General features: G+C 39.0%; 5 protein-coding genes and 1 pseudogene across 9 annotated transcripts; 3 read left to right on the forward strand and 3 right to left on the reverse strand.

Annotated features, from left to right (window-relative positions):
• The first annotated feature begins 2,929 nt into the window (after positions 1-2,929).
• On the forward strand, positions 2,930-3,485 carry LOC147930000 (uncharacterized). The gene is made up of 2 exons (XM_087480817.1): positions 2,930-3,293; positions 3,397-3,485. Exons 1-2 carry the CDS (start codon positions 2,930-2,932, stop codon positions 3,483-3,485), a joined length of 453 nt encoding a protein of 150 aa, XP_087336943.1.
• Positions 3,486-3,815: 330 nt separating this feature from the next.
• LOC104737534 (O-methyltransferase 1, chloroplastic-like) lies at positions 3,816-5,161 on the reverse strand. Its single transcript, XM_087480818.1, has 5 exons — positions 5,137-5,161; positions 4,670-4,882; positions 4,334-4,488; positions 4,125-4,245; positions 3,816-3,985 (listed from the first exon to the last, which is right to left on the reverse strand). Exons 1-5 carry the CDS (start codon positions 5,159-5,161, stop codon positions 3,816-3,818), a joined length of 684 nt encoding a protein of 227 aa, XP_087336944.1.
• Positions 5,162-5,824: 663 nt separating this feature from the next.
• On the forward strand, positions 5,825-10,167 carry LOC104737533 (L-type lectin-domain containing receptor kinase IV.4-like). 2 transcript variants are annotated; one of them, XR_015577906.1, is made up of 3 exons: positions 5,825-7,856; positions 8,360-9,640; positions 9,718-10,167. XR_015577906.1 is itself a non-coding variant. In XM_087481174.1 (1 exon), exon 1 carries the CDS (start codon positions 5,900-5,902, stop codon positions 7,919-7,921), a length of 2,022 nt encoding a protein of 673 aa, XP_087337300.1. In that variant the 5' UTR covers positions 5,828-5,899; the 3' UTR covers positions 7,922-8,062. The 2 variants fall into 2 exon arrangements, 1 of the variants encoding a protein (XP_087337300.1); XM_087481174.1 differs by lacking the exons at positions 8,360-9,640; positions 9,718-10,167 and having other exon boundaries at positions 5,828-8,062.
• Positions 9,820-12,255, forward strand: LOC104737538 (O-methyltransferase 1, chloroplastic). The gene is made up of 7 exons (XM_010457738.3): positions 9,820-10,679; positions 10,863-11,017; positions 11,103-11,223; positions 11,408-11,532; positions 11,622-11,735; positions 11,822-11,989; positions 12,054-12,255. Exons 1-7 carry the CDS (start codon positions 10,502-10,504, stop codon positions 12,123-12,125), a joined length of 933 nt encoding a protein of 310 aa, XP_010456040.1. The 5' UTR covers positions 9,820-10,501; the 3' UTR covers positions 12,126-12,255.
• On the reverse strand, positions 12,126-16,042 carry LOC104737536 (uncharacterized; annotated as a pseudogene). Its single transcript, XR_015577905.1, has 11 exons — positions 15,664-16,042; positions 15,262-15,391; positions 14,672-15,153; positions 14,327-14,545; positions 13,927-14,241; positions 13,524-13,828; positions 13,346-13,426; positions 13,189-13,266; positions 12,712-13,092; positions 12,498-12,629; positions 12,126-12,405 (listed from the first exon to the last, which is right to left on the reverse strand). The product of XR_015577905.1 is annotated as an uncharacterized LOC104737536 (transcript).
• A 206-nt stretch (positions 16,043-16,248) lies between these two features.
• LOC104737539 (poly [ADP-ribose] polymerase 2) lies at positions 16,249-20,565 on the reverse strand. Of its 3 annotated transcripts, none has more exons than XM_010457739.3 (18): positions 20,230-20,565; positions 19,864-20,128; positions 19,564-19,715; positions 19,393-19,474; positions 18,972-19,207; positions 18,640-18,766; positions 18,379-18,434; positions 18,219-18,292; positions 18,058-18,104; positions 17,915-17,964; positions 17,738-17,800; positions 17,563-17,643; positions 17,344-17,454; positions 17,175-17,250; positions 16,910-17,052; positions 16,708-16,781; positions 16,507-16,612; positions 16,249-16,414 (listed from the first exon to the last, which is right to left on the reverse strand). In XM_010457739.3, exons 1-18 carry the CDS (start codon positions 20,311-20,313, stop codon positions 16,322-16,324), a joined length of 1,920 nt encoding a protein of 639 aa, XP_010456041.1. In that variant the 5' UTR covers positions 20,314-20,565; the 3' UTR covers positions 16,249-16,321. The 3 variants fall into 3 exon arrangements, with proteins under 3 accessions (XP_010456041.1, XP_087338442.1, XP_010456042.1); XM_087482316.1 differs by having other exon boundaries at positions 19,820-20,128; positions 20,230-20,515; XM_010457740.3 differs by having other exon boundaries at positions 19,564-19,709; positions 20,230-20,503.

The following is a 20,565-nucleotide window of genomic DNA, read 5'->3' on the forward strand; positions in this document are numbered from 1 at the left end:
GACCACTTTACTTTTTAGTTTTAACTATGTTGCATTCCAAGTAAATAAAGGTGGTTAAAATGACATTGTTCGATTATAACGAGAAATTTTTAACCACTAGTTTTATGAAATGGTTTGCTGACAAAATAATCTATTTGAACCCTCTGGGTCAATGAGAGGCGTTTAGCTTCTTTCTTCTTCATCCAAAGTCAGCGACATTAGTACGGACGGATGCAGAGTCTATGTGTTCCTTCTTGATAGGATCGAGTTTACTCTTTTAGTTATCTCCTTAGTAATAGGAGAAGTAGTGTCTCCATTTCCCACTTTCTTATTTCCTTGTTTGTAGGATCGTGAGCGATCAATGCTATTTGTATTTAAAGACATGTACTTCAACAGAAAAGTTATGAAGAGAAAATTGCAGTAACTTGTTCTAAAGTCTTTGAGAACCAAAGTGTTCTTGTCCTTTGTTCTTGATAACATTGATTGTCCTAAATTGGGACCTATCATTTGGTATCAGAGCAATTACTCTTGCTTTGAAGAGTGACCAAAATTAGCATCACTGCTAACATTTGGTATCAAAGCACTTCTATCCATCTTGTTGACGGCATTCTTCGAGAACCAACGTTCAACAAAACACCTTCAACTTTCTATTTCATACAAAAATATGGGAAGCAACATGGAGCTAACTGCTAATTTTGGGGCCAGTCTCGGAGAATTACAAGATGTGCTCTTTCGTGAACTGCTTAATGTATTTGAGAAGATGAAGATCAATATGATGAATGAGATCAAGAAGGCGAGACAAGAAATGATGGATGAATTCAAGAGTCTTCAAGAGAGCATGAGTCGTCCGGTGGGAAAAACCAGAAGTCTCAAAGCTATTTGTGAAAGAGCAAGCAAACAAGACGAGAAAGCCGACACGGTCACGTCGCAGGTTCTGTCACCACTCAAACTGTCAGCGGTTTCACCACCAAAGTACCGACGAGTTCAAACAGTTCTGATCAAACGACACGGACGTCATACTCCTCGGGACAGAAAACGAGGAAAGCACAACCGATGTAATTCATCTAAACACAAATCCAGAGTTGGTTGTGCCAAAGTGTTCTTGTCCTTTGTTCTTGATAATATTGATTGTCCTAAATTGGGACCTATCACACAAACTGACGAAATGCCCAAGGGAAAATCAAGACCGACAAATCAGAAATTCCGACGTGTTGGGAAAGTCTTCAAGAAATTGAAAAATCAACTATATGAGTAGAAGAAGAGATATTAGAGGGAAAGATTGTCCCTGGTCGATTGTTTTCTAGCATACGAGAGAGATGCTTGTTGGGATGCCAATAAGAAACCGGTGAGGATTTTATCGGGGGCAAAAAAAAAATATATAATATATATGCCAAATAATATAATAATTTTATATCTACTAAAATTAATTTAGAAAAGGAGAACCTACAAAAATTATGCTGAATGAAAACTCATTGTATGTTATGTGTGAAAAAAAAAAAGAAACAAAATGGCAAATAACTTTCAGTTTTGAGAAGTGATTCTCTTAACGGGGGCAGAAATCATCTTTTTAAGGGGGGCAATCCATTAAACTCTTAGAAATGTATAAGGAAATTACAAAATTTGACGGGGCAACTGCCCCTATTTACCATACGTAGATCCACCCTTGAGGATTTTGCCACCGGTATCCAAAGCGTACAATATAATATAAATAGAGACTTGACTTGGGTTTAAAAAGTCCATCAGAGTCCATGTTCAAATAAGTGAACCTGGGAAGTGGGTCTTAGTGTGACATAATAAGAAAGGTACCTCGAGAAAACCTTGCAAATAAGAAGCACTGAATCAATGATGACAAGATTTTACTGAGGGGGAGACCTAAGATTTGCGGTCCTTGGTTTGAGGGGAAGTATTGTTGGGATGCAAACCAACATCCCACATTGGAAGATTAGAAAAAAAAAAATTAATGAGAAATCCGTGAGATCTTTGCCACTTGGACTCAAAACGGATAATATCACTCTACAAAGTAAATTTTTTTTTTACCCGGGTCAAACACATAAGTAAAAAATTGTTTAATATAAATATAAAACACTCTACAAAGTTCAAACCAAAATACCTGCTACAAAAACATCTTTCAATCCTTCATGTCTTGTGTTGTAAATTACTTAGGATAAATTTCCATAACCGGCCCATATATTGTCCAAGTCGACAAGGCCCATCGGCCACCTTCTCTAAACTTAGTCGGTTTAGTAATTTTATTGTGATAAGGCTTGGTCCTTTACTATATATATGTACTTCTTTGATTGATTCAATAAGAAGAAGAGAATACAACTTATAACATTCTCTAGACTTAGTCGGTAAACCCTGTTATGAATAGAATCAATCAAGTCAACATATAACATTCATTTCAATTGCAAGGAAGTAGGGTGATTACCCTTATTTTGGGGATTAAACCGAGCTTGAATGCCTCGAGGGAAGGCTATTCTCGGACTTTGACAAAGTCTAGAAATTATACCGTTAAATCTGGATACGAAGCCGCGAGAGCTATCTCTCGCCCTGCTTGCGACCTCCCTTCTCAGGGACCTAGTGTTATGACACTTAAGGCACAAGCATGGAAGTTAAAAACATCACGGAAGCTTAAGCATTTCGTGTGGCAATGTGTGACTGGATGCTTGGCAACATGTCAACGCCTGCATTATCGCCATATTGGTAGAGATAAAGATTGTCCTAGATGTGGAGCGGAGGAGGAAACTATAAACCATTTGCTATTTGAATGCCCCCAACACGTCAAGTATGGGCTTTATCGACAATCTCTTTCCATCCTATGGTGTTCCCTTCATCTTCCCCATATAGCAACATCGATTTTCTATATGGACGTGGTAGAGACTCTAGTGCAACTGACCAAAACTTGAGAACTTTCCCATGGATGATGTGGTACATTTGGAAGGCAAGAAATATGAAAGTGTTTGAAAATATCTCTGAATCTCTGCAAGATACACTGGAGAAAACTATCCAAGAAGAAGAAGTTTGGAGAAGAGCAAATAACAGAGACTTAGCACCAGCGGTAGTAGAAGCATGCATACCTTCGATCCCAATTCCTCAAGAATCTCTTGTATGCTTTATAGATGGATCTTGGCATACAGAGGTGGATAGGAGTGGGCATGGCTGGATTGCGTCTATCAGTGATGGAATCCTGCACATGGGGCTAAAAGGATCGCGCAGAAGCTTATCCCCATTACATGCAGAGTTAGATACCATTATTTGGGCTATGGAGTGCTTATTAGCGTTGGACTTGGATAAAGCTCTTTTTGCTACAAATTGTTCAGACCTCCTAAGGATGACGTCTAATATCGAGGATTGGTCGACTTTTTCATCAGAATTGAAGGATTTTATTCATTTCAGAGATAGATTTGCTAATTTTAGTATTAGATATATTCTCCAAGAGGATAATATCCGTGCCGATAAATTTGCGAAATGTGCAAGAGCACGAGGTTTCTGTTTTTCCCAAGTAAGCTTGTCGGTACCAAATTGGCTCTCTCTCGAAGAAAGTCATCTCCGATAACTTAATATATAGGGTTTGATCGTCAAAAAAAAAATTACTTAGGATGAATTTCCATAACCGGCCCATATATTGTCCAAGTCGACAAGGCCCATCGGCCACCTTCTCTAAACTTAGTCGGTTTAGTAATTCTATTGTGACAAGGCTTTGTCCTTTACTATATATATGTACTTCTATGATTGATTTAATAAGAAGAAGAGAATACAACTTATAACATTCTCTAGACTTAGTCGGTAAACCCTGTTACGAACAGAATCAATCATGTCAACATATACCATTCATGTCAATTGCATAGAAAAAGGGAGATTTGACGAATAACAGACATCACCTGCATTGCCCATATACTCGGGCGATTCCCACTAAACCCTTTTGAGCGTAAGTGTTGCTCTATGTCCCCTGATTCCACGGGTATATGAAAGAATAAGCAACTTTTAGGGATCCTAGCTCCCACACCTGAATCAATAAGAGGAAACAATATCAAACCGTGAAATGAAGTATGATTAAAAGCTAACAACACATGTATTCTTGTAGTAACCAACCAAATATCTCTGAAAAACAAAATGGACACTCCAAAGCAAAGGAAAGCACAAACCTTGAAGCTTATCATATGCAATTTCAAAAACCTTTTCTGGTGATACATCAAAGATCATAGTCGAGGTTGGCCAATTAAGCCTATAAGGTCGAGTATCCATGCCATCTGTGAACAAGACAACCTGCAAAGATGTGATAACAATGCTAAAGAGAGTTTGAAATTCAAACTCATGCTTGAGGATGACAAAAAGAAGTAATAAGTAAAGTAACTTGCTTTAGCCCATCAATGCGTTTAGCTATTTCTAACAACTTGTCATCGATAAACTTTGTTGCAAGACAGTAATGTTGTTGTTCATCGATGTCCAATTCCTTCTTTGTATAAGGAGGTAGGAAGCAAGCGGCATAAGGGTCGATAAAGAGAGGGTCTGCGTGTAGAAAGTATTAAGCTTTTGGTCAAAATTTCTTAAAGAAACTATTTGATCAAAGCTATGTGTTCGACGAAATGCCTAAGAGAAGGTCAAGACACAAACTTTGGCTCTTTGTGAGAGAATCCAATAGGATTGAAAATTTGAACTCTATTAGTAGAAAAAGAGAGAGATGGCTCGCCTGTTCGATTGGTTTCGCGCAGACGAAGGGATGCTGAATCTAGAGCTGATTGAATCAAAGGGTCGTTCTCTTCTCTGCGCTCTACTCTCACCGAACGAACGGCGGACGTCGGAGTCCGAAAGCGACGGAGTGCGGTGGCCGGAAAGTGTAGAGGAGAAGTGATAGGTCCCAATTTAGGACAATCAATGTTATCAAGAACAAAGGACAAGAACACTTTGGTTCTCAAAGACTTTAGAACAAGTTACTGCAATTTTCTCTTCATAACTTCTTTGTTGAAGTACATGTCTTTAAATACAAATAGCATTGATCGCTCACGATCCTACAAACAAGGAAATAAGAAAGTGGGAAATGGAGACACTAGTTCTCTTATTACTAAGGAGATAACTAAAAGAGTAAACTCGATCCTATCATTGTGACTGTAGGATCATTTACGTATGCAGCTTCTTGCTTCTTACCTCCTCAGCTACTTTTACGCATTGTTGTGTGATACATTTCTGCGATTTATTAGTTACCATACAAAATCAAACTGTGTATTTACAAACTGATCTTACTATTTTTATTTGAATATGTTTACATAAGTGTTCATTTTTTTATTAAAAAAAATCCAATTAAAACCTAATCTAGATTACTAAAAAAACTTTATTTGCTCAAAATTTTAGTGACAATTTTTTTTTTATAAAACATCAATCAAATATGAAAAAGAAATCGTCAAATTAGCGATAAAAACAACCACTAAGAGCCAAATAGATCAGTTTTGGAAAAGCTTAGAAGTTGCTAGTTCGAGTGGGGTTTGAGAGGAAACCATATAATACTGCTCTGATTTCAGGCACGAAGGAATTTATAGGGTTTGGTATAGAATTTCTTAGTTATTCAAATTAACAACAAGGGACTCGATTTTATCATCCATTGCTATTATGAATTATCGGTGAAAAATGAAACGTGGAAGGAGATCCAGCGTTATTATCATGAGGTTCTATGAAACCTAATGTGACGACTTTTCCATTGACCAAAAAGAAAATACGATTTTTCTAGTTTCTCTCGACACCATATATTTTACTGTTTTTTTTTTTTTTTTTTTTTTTTTTTTTTTTTTTTTTTTTTTTTTTTTTCATTTCGTCGACGACTTTTAGACATTCTCTTGACACCATATAATACGATTTTAAGTATGTCTTATAAAATCAAATATCTGAACCAGAGACAAAAAAACAAAAAAGGTAGTAATAGTGAGCCATGTTCATGAAGCTCTTCACCATTTTCTTCTTCAGCCTACTTTCTCAATTCCTAAAGTCCTCTTCCCAGACTCTCGACTTCACTTACAATGGTTTTGGGAATAATGATAATATATCCATCCAAGGAACTGCCTCACTCACATCAAACGGTCTCTTGGTGCTAACCAACACAAATGTCCTTGGTACTGGTCACGCCTTCTATACGAAACCAATCCTGTTCAAAGATTCTCCAAACGGCACTGCTTCGTCCTTCTCCACAACCTTTGTCTTCGCTATCAATCCTCAGATCGATATACTTAGCGGCCACGGCTTGGCCTTTGTCGTCGCTCCTAACTCCAGCCTCCCTTTCGGCAGTCCCAACCAGTACCTCGGTCTCTTCAACAACGCCAACAACGGTAATGATTCTAATCACGTATTCGCTGTCGAATTAGACACTATTCGGAGTACGGAGTTCAATGATACGGACGACAACCATGTCGGAATCGATATCAATAGCCTGAGGTCAGTGGAAAGTTCTCCGGCTGGGTACTGGGACGAGAAAGATCAGTTTGTTAATCTTAATTTGATCAGTCGTAAGCGTATGCAGGTTTGGGTCGATTACGATGGATATACCAACCGAATCAATGTGACCATGGCTCCGTTCGGACAGGTTAAACCTAGAAAACCGCTTGTTTCTATTGTCAGAGATCTAACTTCGGTTCTTCTGCAAGATATGTACGTAGGTTTCTCCTCGTCGACCGGTAGTATTCTGTCGCAACATTATGTTTTCGGGTGGAGTTTCAGGTTGAAGGGTGAAGCTCCGCCATTGGCCTTATCGAAACTCCCGAAGTTTCCGTGGGTGGAGGGGGACGTGGGGCCTACGAGAATATACAAGTTCTACAAGAACTGGATGCCGTTGATATCCCTCTTGGTGATTCCCGTGTTGCTTATTATATCGCTAGTCTTTCTGGGGCGCTTCATTGTGAGGAGGAGGAGAAAGTTTGCAGAGGAGCTCGAAGATTGGGAAAAAGAATTTGGGAAAAACCGATTAAGGTTCAAGGACTTGTACTATGCCACCAAAGGGTTCAAGGAGAAGGACCTTCTTGGATCGGGCGGGTTTGGGAAGGTTTACAAAGGTTTCATGCGGACAACAAAAAGGGCGATCGCTGTAAAAAGAGTCTCAAACAAATCTAAACAAGGTTTGAAAGAGTTTGTGGCTGAGATCGTTAGTATTGGACAGATGAGTCACCGTAACTTAGTTCCTCTCTTGGGTTATTGCCGCCGGAGAGACGAGCTTCTTCTGGTGTACGATTACATGCCCAATGGAAGCTTAGACAAGTATTTGTACAATAGTCCGGATGTAACCCTCGACTGGAAACAGAGGTTTAAAGTCATTAAAGGTGTGGCCTCTGCCTTATTCTTCCTTCACGAGGAGTGGGAACAAGTGGTGATTCACCGTGACGTCAAAGCCAGCAATGTTTTATTAGACTCTGAGCACAATGGGAGACTGGGGGATTTTGGTTTAGCTCGGCTGTGCGGTCACGGGTCAGATCCTCAAACCACCCATGTCGCTGGAACATGGGGATACCTAGCCCCTGATTACATCAGGACAGGACGAGCCACAACAGCTACCGATGTTTTTGCCTTCGGGGTGCTCCTACTAGAAGTAGCATGCGGTAGACGTCCTATCGACCAGAACGAGAATGGTGAGAGGCTCTTGCTCGTGGATTGGGTACTTGGGTTTTGGACAGAGGAAAACATCTTGGATGCTAAGGATCCAAAACTAGGGCCCGAGTATGACCAAAGAGAGGTCGAAATGGTTTTGAAGCTAGGTTTGTTATGCGCTCACCCCAATCCACAAGTTAGACCAACAATGAGACAAGTGTTACATTATCTAAAAGGAGATGCAATGTTACCAGATTTTTCGCCGTCTGACTTTTGTGGGGGTGGGATGACGTTGGGAATCAACCAAGGACTTGGTGAGTTAGCTACGTTTATCGGTGTATCTTCCATTGCTGATTCTATACTCTCCGGTGGGAGGTGATATACGAATATCATAACGTTTGTATGTCATTACAATATTACATTATATTACACGAGATATATAGCCAGAAGAGAGCTAGTTGATGACATGTTTCGCTGTCCTATGTTGACGTGAAATTATTGAAATTTTATGGACGTAAAAGACCACTTTACTTTTTAGTTTTAACTGAAGAAAGAAACCGAATATAGAAAGTTTGTTTATTTATTGTTGATGCTTGAAGAGATGAGATTACAAGATTGGTTTGTTTTATAGTGAGACAAGGTTCTTGACCTAGATTCTAAATTGTTCTTGAATAGACCAGCTGTGACATTGATGACCTTCACGTGGCACAATCTTCATCGTCTAATCCAAGCCCTTCAAACCTATTTTTCAGTGTCATTGCTGTACAACTTGAGGACTTGTCTTTATCTGCAATTATCTTCTTTTTGTCGTTTGCAGGTAGCCGTTGCACAGCTTTGGGCACATGACGAGAAGGTTTTGTGTTGTTGGGCTTTGCACAATTTGAGCCTTGAACAAAACGGTATCGTTTTGGTCGTTAGTCCTTACACCCCCCCCCCCCCCCCCGCAAACTTGGAGTAGGTGGCACGCCAACGCCAAGTTTGAGCCTGAGATACTCCAAAGGTTTATGGGGAAGAGATTTAGTAAAAATGTCTGCAAGTTGAAACTCAGCGGGAATGTGACTGACGATCAGATTACCGAAAGCAACTTGCTCACGAACATAGTGGTAATGCGTCGCAAAATGTTTGGTTCTCACATGGAAACATGGGTTTGCAGTAAGGTAGACTGCAGAGAGATTGTCGCAGTAGAGTTCCGGCGTAGCAGGCAGGGAGACACCTATGTCATGAAGAAGATTAACGATCCAAGTGATTTCAGAGGCAGCTTCTGACATGGCTCTATATTCAGCTTCAGTGGAGCTTTTTGACACCGTTTCTTGTTTCTTTGAAGACCAAGAAATCATGTTTCGGCCAAGGAAAGTACAGAAGCCACCAGTGGACCTGCTAGTTGACGGACATCCGGAGTAGTCACTGTCACTATACACGCGAAGCTTAGAGTCGGTGTGTCGAGCAAATGAGACTCCCATCGTAGTGGTGCCCTTTATGTACCTTAGAATCCGTTTGAGTAGGTTCAAATCGGAGACTGAAGGTTCATGCATCTTCTGGCATACATAGTTGACAGAGAATTGCAGGTCTGGTCTTGTTAAGGTTAGATATTGTAGTCGACCTGCCAAGCTTCTGAATTATTTAGGATTTTCGAACAGAGCATTCTGTTTTGACACTTTGTTCAGTTGTTGAGGAAGTGGTGTGGTAACATGATTACATGAGGACATAGAAGCAGCAGCCAAAAGGTCATCAGCATATTTCTGCTGAGAAAGAAACAAACCATTTTCATGATATTGGATCTGAATTCCGAGGAAATAGTGAAGCTTGCCAAGATCCTTCATTCTAGATTGCTTGTTGAGCTCATCAAGAAGAGTGGAGAGGAGCTTGGAAGAGTTTCTTGTAATAGCCATATCATCAACGTATAGTAGCAACATAATGATGTTGTTTCCTTTAAAGCAAACAAACAGAGATGGATCTCTCAGACTGCAAGTAAAGCCAAAGTTTAGCAGAAAATTGCTAAATTTATCAGACCAAGCCCTTGGAGTTTGTTTGAGGCCATAGAGAGATTTATAGAGGAGACAAACATCATTGGGTTGCTCCTTATCGATAAACCCAACAGGTTGGTTCATGTACACAACTTCATTGAGATCTTCATGGAGAAATGCGTTTTTAACATCCATTTGTTTAATTTATCAGCTCATAACTGCTGCAAAATGAAGAACAGCTCTCACGTTGCTGTTCTGACTACTGGGCTATAAGTTTCAAGATAATCAATGCCTTCTTCCTGTTTGAATCCTTGGGCAACAAGTCTGGCCTTGAACTTGTCTAAAGAGCCATCTGTATTGAGTTTGACTCGAAAGACCCATTTTGAGCCCAAAACATGTATATCCAGTGTGTGAGGAACTAATGAGAATGTATTTGCTTCTTTGCAATTACTCATTTCCTCATTCATTGTTGTTGTCTAGCAAGGATCTTTTAGAGCAACAGTTACCGTTTCAGGCTTTGGATATGAGACCTTGTGTGTAAGTAGAGCATAACGAGAGTTCGGTTTGGTAATACCAGCTTTTAATCGTGTTGTCATTGGCACAATCTTCATCGTTTAATCCAAGCGCTTCAAACCTATTTTTCAGTGTCATTGCCGTACAACTTGAGGACTTGTCTTTCTTTGCAATTATCTTCTTTTTGTCGTTTGCAGGTAGCCGTTGCACAACTTTGAACACATGATGAAAAGGCTTTGTGTTGTTGGGTTTTGCACAGTTTGAGCCTTGAGACAAAACTGTATAGTTTTGGTCGTTAGTCCTTACATTAACTATGTTGCATTCCAAGTAAATAAAGGTGGTTAAAATGACTGTTTGATTTTAACCACTAGTTTTATGAAATGGTTTGTTGACAAAATAATCTATTTGAACCATCTGGGTCAATCAGAGGTGTTTAGCTTCTTTCTTCTTCATCCCAAAGTCAGCGACATTATTACGGACGGATGCAGAATCTATGTGTTCCATCTCCTCTACACTTTCCGGCCACCGCACTCCGTCGCTGTCGGATTCCGACGTCCGCCGTTCGTTCGGTGAGAGCAGAGCGCAGAGAAGAGAACGACCCTTTGATTCAATCAGCTCTAGATTCAGCTTCTCTTCGTTTGCGAGAAACAAATCGAACAGGCGAGCCATCTCTCTCTTTTCATACTAACAGAGTTCAATTTTTCAATTTCTATAGGATTCTCCCACAAAGAGCCAAGTTTGGTGTCTTGACCTTCTCTTAGGCATTTCGTCGAACACATAGCTTTGATCAAATTAGTTTCTTTTAAGAAATTTGACTAAAAGCTCTATAATTTCTACACGCAGAGCCTCTCTTCATCGACCCTTATGCCGCTTGCTTCTTACCTCCTTATACAAAGAAGGAATTGGACATCCATGAACAACAACATTACTCTCTTGCAACGAAGTTCATCGATGACAAGTTGTTAGAAATAGCTAAACGCATTGATGGGCTAAAGCAGGTTACTTTTACTTACTTCTTTTCTCATCCTCAAGCATGAGTTTGAATTTCAAGTTCTCTTTAGCATTATTATCACATCTTTGCAGGTTGTCTTGTTCACAGATGGCATGGATACTCGACCTTATAGGCTTAACTGGCCAACTTCGACTATGATCTTTGATGTATCACCAGAAAAGGTTTTTAAAATTGCATCTGACAAGCTTCAAGGTTTGTGCCTTTCCTTTGCTTTAAAGCGTCCATTTTGTTTTTCAGAGATATTTGGTTGGTTACTACAAGAATACATGTGTTGTTAGCTTTTAATCATACTTAATTTCGTGGGACATAGATGCTCTCTAGTTTTCTTTGGGATTGTTCATAACATATTCCATGTTGTTTCCTCTTATTGATTCAGGTGTGGGAGCTAGGATCCCTAAAAGTTGCTTATTCTTTCATATTCCCGTGGAGTCAGGGAACATAGAGCAACACTTACGCTCAACAGGGTTTAGTGGGAGTCGGCCGAGTATATGGGCAATGCAGGTGATCTGTGTATTCGTCAAATCACCTTTCTTCCTTGCAATTGACATGAATGTTATATATGTTGACATGATTGATTCTATTCATAACAGGGTTTACCTCTTGAGTCACAATCAGGTTTTGAAGCTATTCTATCAGCCATTAGTAGCTTGGCCATGAATGAATGCTATCTAATAGGAGAATTTCCTACAAATATCACACTCCAGGTCACTTTCATCTCTTAACCATCTTTGGACTTCTACCTTAGAGTATCAATCTTTTGTTTTGATTCCTTATGCGGTGTTGAGTGCAGCCGGATTTGACAAAGTGGATGGAGAAACTGTTCATGAGCAACGGTTTTCGAGTGAAAATTGTTAAGTATGAAGAGATTGCTGCGAGTTTAGGCATTGTTTTACAGTCACCAGTAAATCATGACTCGGTCCTATTTATCGCCCAACAGCTGAAGTTTTCAGATGATCAGGTAATATCCGTGAGGTCTCTCCCTTATTACTTAATCATCTCAGTTAATTGTAAAAGTCTTGCAGATGGAGACATGGAGACAAGAATTTCAAAGAGTGGAAGAAGACGGAGATGAACAAGGATTTGACGAGCTTTGATGAAGCAAACAAAATGTCTCTTCTATAAATAAGACAAATTACAAAGCAAAACTTTTTGGATCAAAATTTGTGTGTAAACAAGTTTGAGAATACTAAAATATTGGAGCTAAGCTTTCGTCTTTTGCTTGGACTTGCCTTTGCTTTGACCTTTACGGGTTTTACCACCCTTCTTGGGGTTTTGTTTCTGATTGCTTCGAGGGTGTTCATCATCTACCTTCTCGTTTGGATTCGCTTCCTCGAATTTGAGCGGTTTAATTATCACACCAGCTCTCTTCACAACCTACATACAGTTATCCCCACAAGGTCAAAATAAATGGAGCATATTGAGTTAAACAAAGAAATAGTAAGTTTAACAAAGAAATGAAAAGGAACCTCAGGTCGGTTTAGAGATCCAACAATAGTTGCAGGATTAAACTCGGGTCCTATAGGCATGCGCATGCTGTGTTCGAAAACCTCCTTAGATGTATATGGGAAAGGTAGAGTCGTTGTATGAAGTTTCTCAGCCTGTCAAAAAACAGATAATGTTAGCACATGAAGAAGGGATTACTACGAACAGAAGAATTGGGATATCAAGCGAGACACTGACCTTTTTATCTACTTTTTCTGATATGATAACATGTCTGAGACGAGCGTCTTTCCTTGTTTTGAGATCTAGCGTTCTCTTTTTCTTTGCATCTTCATGTTCCCTAACCATCCATGAAGGTAAACCTCTCTTCTTTTGGATATTGGTCCATTGTCCCCAACCAGGAACTAGAACCGGTTTCTCCGGTTCAGGAACTTCCTGATTTAGAACCTCTTGCTTCTCCTTCTCGAATTCATCTACTACGTCATCACCAGCAAAAGCACGTTGTATAAGCTCTGCTTGAGAAGGAATTTCATAGGTTTCCTTTGAAGCTGATGTCAAAATCCCATCAACCATTTCCTCTGCTTCACTCTCGGAATCTTCACTTTCTTCATCTCTGGATTCCTTTAATAATTTTAAAGAATGGAAAAAAAATAAACACCAAGTGAAGAGAAGATAAGGATAAAAACAGAAAGTGTGGTTTAGTTTTAAGAATGAAACCTTTTTATCTTGGCCCTTTGAATATGGTACATGCTTCTTTGGTTTTTTTTTGGTTTCTGCATTTTGGCAGCCTTTCAACTATACAACATAGAAAAAGAAGTTAATCAAGATAACATAAACGGAAACGAAGTCTGATTTGAAAATTGTCAAAGCAAACCTTCTTCCAAGAGCCTGATGCAAATAAAGCAACATCAAATGTTGTCTTAGAAGCTGGATTTTCAACATCATCATCAAACTTCTACGAAAAAAAGTCAAACAAAACAATTGTTATCAGGAATTTGAAAGGGAGAAAGAGAGAACCATTGTGACAAACCAAGAAAGAAAACCAATGGTACCTCAGTCTCTGTTATGGCTCCAGTGTTTCTAGCAAGTGAAGCAGTCTCTCTAACAGCCCCTAGGTCATTATTTTCTATGCCTTCCATATCATTGTCACTATCACTGTTGTCATAAAAATTGTAGTCCTTTCTAGACTCTTTGGAGCTTCGACCTTAGCGGTGGCACCAAATACTCTTCTACCACTAACATCAGCAGTCTTTTTAGGATTTTCTTCTTCACCAGAATTCTCCCACTCTTCATACTCCTCAAGTGCACGTTTAGCTTCTTCAATAGCTTCCTCGTTTTTCTTTTTCATAGCGCGAGCCTAATAAAAGCCCAAAAACACTAGACTGAGTCTAACGAATGACGAAAAACCAGAGTAAAATAATCAAAAATGTTTTGGGAAAGCAAATCAAGAATTACCATGAAAGGTAATGAAAGAAGACCAGAATTGGGCACTTCATCATCTTCTACAGTTTTCAGTGTCTTCTCCCTGGCCTTTGCTATCAATTTAGAAGGAGTATCCTGGTCTGAACCATCATTCAACTCTTCCTCATCGTCGCTCTCATCACTGCTACTTCCGTCGTTCGTGGAGTTCATCTTTCTGGACAAAGTAGCATTAATCTGAAGTTGTTCAGATATAGCTGCCCGAGTTCCATCGTATTTCACATTCAGTCCACGGCTTATCATGCGTTTGGCCCATTTTCCTGTGTTTTTGTGCTTCAACGTCATCCGCTCCTGCATAAGCACAAACAAGACTACTTACTACTTGACAGTGTCTTGATGAGAAATTTAGTGCACGTAGAAGAAATTTTAGAGTCACCTCTACTCGTCTAGCCTCCTGCTTCATAGCCTCTTCTTTAGCCATTTCAGGGTCCATTAGTGCTCCCATTGCCGATTTCTTCAGGTCTTTGCCTTTCAGGCGATGATAAGTTTTAGACTTAATCTTCTTGATACGTTTACTTTTGAGCTCATGGCGGAAGAGTAGGCTCCGCATCTTGGCAATGTGGTCACGGTACTTGATGTGGTCTTCCACTGACACCTGCCAGATCAAAAGTGTAATCCAAACAGTTACATCAGATAAACGATCTTCAATGACGCGACATGCCAGATTATTTTATAAGTCAAATAAGCTGTGTACAGGAAATAACTAGATCACAGAACTTGCCTCGTTCAATTCAAGAAGCTTAGCGCCATCTTCATCGTGAGCCTCCCCAAGCTCGTTATCATTGAGCACAGAAGCCATTTTCTTCTCAAAGTTAGTCCTGGGTTGAAATTCTGATGCAATTGCACCAACTGTAGAGTACCCCAAACTGACATTTTGGTTGAAATAAACAGTTGGTGCCTCCCTATTCCTCTTCACCATATGCACCCACTTATTAAACTCCTTGTCAACTAGTCCTTTCACAGCTTTGCGTTCCAGTCTTTCTCGTTCTGGCTTTGGCAGAGGAGCATGAACAACAGCTTGAGTATCTTTCTGCATCCGGGAGATCCTCTTCTGTAGGTCGTTAAACCCAGGTTTTCCTTCAATAGGCGCCATAAAGTCGTCAATTGTGAGGAGACCTTTACCCTCCAGAACATCACGGGTAGGATTGAACTCAGACTCTGGATACGCTTCAGTGAAGAGTACAGGTTTTCTCTTACTCTCTCCTGATTAAAAAAAGAAAAGAAGCATAGGTTATTATTACATACACAGCGTACAAATACAATGAACAGAAGATAAAAGCGAAACTATGTGAAGAAAGTCTCAGTCTTTACCATCAAAGGCTGCACTTGGCATTCCAGTGACAGCTTGTAACATCCGTGTGTGTCTAACAACATCACCTTCACCATCCTCATTGTCACTGTTCCCACCTTCTTCATCATCATCTGACTCCACATTTTCATCCTATATCGAGATATACACAATTTATCAGTATGAAATACATATTACCAAGGTCTTAAGTAGTACTCCCATTACCAAAATCAATCAATTGAAACATTTTTAACTCTCAATTTCAATCCACCAACGGTTATCGCGTTACGTTATTGCAAATTACCTATAGCAAAAACCCTAATTAACCAAAAAAACCAAACTCCGAAACCCTAAATTAATCTCTTATCGTCTTATCACTAAAGTTTAAAACTTGCAATTTCATACAGTCAGAGAAAGAAAGAAACCTCGAAATCCTCGGGAAGCTCGTAGTCGTAGTTATCGACAGGGTCGTAGCGATTGTTTTTCCGAGACTCTTCCTCAGGCACACCTTCTTCGTACTCATACAAATCGACGTTTGCATCATCGGAATCAATCTCATCGTCTTCTTCGTCAGAGTTCAAAGGACGTTTCTCATTGGCGATAGTCTTCAGTATAGAGTTAGGCAAATGAGGACCTTTCCTCTTTTTGTTCTTAGCTAGGTCTTTCGAAGTAGATCTCCTCTTCTCTCCCATGGCTGCCTCTGTTTCTGTTTTTTTTTTTTGGACAAGCTCCGGTTTGAGATTTTTTCGTAGGGCTTCTCTTTGCCCTTTAAATACTAATAACATCGAGTTTAAAGAGGGTCTTAATTTTGTACCAACTAAACCGGATAAAATTAGATATGATTTACGGTTTTGCGGACCAATGTACGGTTAAACCCGTTTTTCTCTCTTCAAAAACCTTGGAACTTAGGTGCAAATTTTGATTAGGAGAGTTTGAAAAGCAGTGCAATAAGAATTTCAAATCATTGGGTGACAAAATCCCAAGCCAAAATACAAAAGCTACTCGAATAATTTGTTAAAAGATAAAATTGTTGGGATTTTGATCATTAGATGATGATGCTCAAAAGCTTTTTATACATAAGTTTTAGTGCTTGTAGTTGAATTTGACTTGAATCACATAACGCATCTTAATTTGTTCCACATTGTAGACTATATATTCGTTGTACAACAACATCCCCTGCAAAATTTAATTAAAATCAATTTACTAAAGTTGACTGGGAGAGTTTGTTTACTAAGATTGTGTGAATGTGTTGAAGCGAAATAAAAAACCTTGGAGGATGAACTTTCCACTGGTTTGCCTAGTGGAACAACAACACCGTCTTCTAGTGTTTGAGCCTCCGATGGGTTTGGTGCTGTTTTCCCCACACCTTTTGTGCTACAACCATCATCAGTCAGCGTAAACCATAATTCATTGCGGTTTGTAATAAGGAACTTGTGCGATGATATATATGAAAGAGATTATCCGCGTACCTTAGCTTCCCCGGGGGTAAATTATCCGCGTTATAATCTGAATATAGGAGTTCATTCATGTCTCCCAAAGCAACCTACAGAAGTTTATATCATTAGGAACAGAAAAGGATCTATGTTGGATGCGATAACAAGGTTCTGTTGATAAATAGGAGTTTTGTTGATTTCCATGTGAAATGAGCAATAAGAGAAGAAGAGAGCATACCTCACAAAGGAGCAGAACGCCGTCATTAGAACCGTGGTTAGCATAGCAATAGTTCGCGCTCTTCGAGAACATATCAGCAAAGTAAACTCCTTTTCCAAACATGTAACCAGTTACAGGCGCTTCAGGAGGAGCTATCCGGAGACCTGTTTGGTGCCTCATAGAAGTTATATTTAGTATGCAATTAAATTTGAAAATCCCTCAACAACGAAGGATAAAAAAGGGGAGAGTAAGAGACACAAAAGAAAAAAACGGAGAAACTTGTTACCTTGAGATAAAATACCGGCCCAGTTAGTGAGACGTGACCCATGCCAGAGTAGCATCCTGTTCTTCGAACTTGAAAACTACCAAGAAAAATGTAAGTCTCAGAGTGCCAAAATGAAAAATCAGAATAATATGTACAGTACTGATGACAAGCTTGAAATACCATAGCATACCTGTTGGAATCTGTCAGCTTCAACACCTCTTGAAGCTCTAAATAGTTGAGCAATCTCAACTGTGTATCCCGAATGCGTTTTTGCATGAGTGTTCTCCATGTAACTGGCAACCTGATTTTGGTTTTTAAGGAGTAGACAGCAAAAGGTTTTAAACACAGACATGTTGTAATACTCGAGTATCAAAGATGCTCATTTAAAGTTCACAAAACAAAAAATTACCATAGAGAACTCCTCTGAATCGGCTCCTACTGGCGTCAAACCACAATTAAGTTGCTGGTAGTGATAATATAAAGGATCATCCTACAGCCATTGCAAAAGAATAATGTTATATCATTAAAAAACTATATGAAAGAGTGATTGTGTGCCTTCAAAACACAAAGACTGACTGACTTACCTGCAATCCCCGGTCGACCGACAACAACTTTGTCGCGAGTTCAATTTCACCTAATGCTTCAACCTTACATTATGGAGTGATATATTAAATACAACACAAAACATATAGCACCCAACCATTAATTTCCTGAAGACCAAAACTAGTCATGTAGCCATGTAGGACAGTAGAAAGAATTACCATTTCTATTTTCTGTTTCAACTTTTGAGGAGTGTCGATAACAAACTGACCTGTTACAACTCAGAATTTAGACGTTAGTGAATGTTTAGTTATAAAATATAATCTTAAACTTTAGCACAGATGTAAACTGTATATGTACTTACTCATTTTCTTAAAACCAAAATCATGTGGTATCACAGTATAGAACTCTCTGCATCAACAATGACACAAAGTTAGACTAACTCAAAACTAAAATCTTTTGTGCGAAACAGTTATGTAATCAACTAAAAGCGACACATAGTATAGCGATTAACAAAAGGCCTACCCACTCAGTTCCTCAAGCCTCTTTCTATCAAACCGGTCAATCACCTCCGATATTCTCTTCAACACTTCATAACCCTAGATAGATCAAAGAGAAGCTATAATGTGATATCACAACAAACTATAATCTACACAATTGAGATCAAATAGATACTATTTATTACCTTTGAAATTGTGGACTTGCTTATCTTGCCAAGTGGCAATTTGTTAGCGTTATATCCTTCAATTAAAAATTTTGAAAATATGTAAGAGGATTATGACAAAAGAAACACACGAAAAAAGGTAGGAAGTACAAACTCAAATAAAGGGAGACCAGAACTAAGAAATAGTGTATCAAAAATAAAAGCATAGGCATCTCAACCACTGTTAATGTTTCCAATGTATACTCTCATTTGAATGAAGTGATAAAAGTAAGACTCACGAACCTATTTCCATCATGTGCTGTGCCATCATGCTGACATTACATATAAGAGAAATGAACTTGGCAACCCGAGTATCTAGTTTTGAATTTTCAGGTTTAACTTCGGAAGATGAACTGGGAATATCATTGACCTGAGTTAAAAGAATTGTGAAGTAAGAGTAAGCGCACATTTGAACAATGAGAAAAATTACAATTGCAATTAAACAAGGAAAAAACAGTTAGTTCGATTTGAAAAACAAAAAAGTCGATATGCACTCAAAACCTCATTGCAGCTGATCCTTTGGATCATACCACAACCACACAACAAATTTTAAGAAAGGATTCCAAAACACTCACCGGTGAATCATTTTCCTCTTGTCCATAATCCATTTCGAGCCATGTATAGGACTTGGGATGAGGAATAAATTCCTTTCTATCAGACCAATAATTCTTTGTCTTGTCACAGAACTTATTGGTAAATATTTCAATAGCACGATCCCATGAGTCATAAGGCCCATCTAACTTACTTTGTCCTTTCACACCAACTCTTCCCCATCTGAAGTAAACCATGTATGTCTTTTTTGTATCCGACTCTGCACAAATGGACAATGAAGAAGAGAGAACCATGAAGAATGACAAAGAGTCATCAAATGCTGTAACTGCTTCAATAGATATTCTGATACTCATACAAGACAACTATTGTCTTATTAATCTTGGAAATTAGCAAAAACAGAAGCAAAAAGGAAAGTTAATTTTTTAAGGTCTTTGGAAGACTGACCTAAGACTTGTAGGACAAAGAACTTGTTATTGTTATCCCTGACATTTGTCTGATTTAAGATAGCATCATAAACATCATCACCCTACAACATTCAACAAACACCCCAGTTTCTAACCCACATTCATGAACAAAATAAGAAACAAAACTCAAGATTAAATTCACAATCCTTACCCTTTGTAGAACATGGTACTGGTTCTTTATCTGATCAGGAATCCATTGATCCAACACAGCTGCACCCTTCTTCGTCGCAGTTACGATTTTCTCTTCTTTCTTTTCTTCTTCAAACCCATTTTTGTCATCTTCAGCTTCATCTTCATCTGCCCCTAAAAACACGATACAAACACAATGACAATAAGAACATTAGCATATAAACAATACAATCCCAATAAACGAACTCACATTAACATAAAAAAGACTCAATTTTCACCAAAGTTCTCAATAGTCCAGAGCATAATTAAACAAACTCATCACCAGATTTGACTGGTGCATTGGAGTCGTTATTAGCGTCATTGCAGAGTCTCTCAAGGAGTTCCTTTTTGGTTCCCGTTGTATCTAAGCCTCTCTTCATAGCTTCCTCACGTAACTCCTTCACAATCATCCCACGAAATTGGCCAATTGCAGTCAATTTGTTCGATTCATCAGTCTCATCCGAAGAAGAATCTCTGTTTCTTTTCCTCTTGCTCTTCGATTCTTCCTTCTTAGTGTCTTCTGCGATAGCCTCTTCAAGCCTCTCTACCTACGAACACCCAAAAGCAAATTCGAATAATTAACAAACCAGAGAAGAAGAGTTAAATGCAAAATCGATTCAGAGAGACAGAGATATAGAGGGATACATACCAGAACGGCTTTGACTCCGGTAGTACTGAGTCCACGCTCGGCGAGTTTTGAACGGAGTTCGTCGACTTTGAGCTTGCTCGCCATCTTCGTCTTCGAGTAATTAGTTCGACGAAAAGGGAATGAGACTGAAGAATAAAATATGATTCTACTTCAGAAGAGAGTTCGCGCGAGCATTTTGAAGAGTCTTCTTCTTCTTCTTAGTTCTTCCCCAGGCATCAATGGCTTCCCTTGAAAGCTTTAGGGCTTTTCAAAATTATTTTTTAAAAAATTGGATATAGTTCTCGTTGATTTTTGCAGATTTTGCCCATATTACTTTTGAATATTGAAAAGACCCCC

This window comes from Camelina sativa, chromosome 13 (genome assembly GCF_030686135.1).
Source record: "Camelina sativa cultivar CO46 ecotype springtype chromosome 13, ASM3068613v1".
Lineage (NCBI taxonomy): Eukaryota > Viridiplantae > Streptophyta > Magnoliopsida > Brassicales > Brassicaceae > Camelina > Camelina sativa.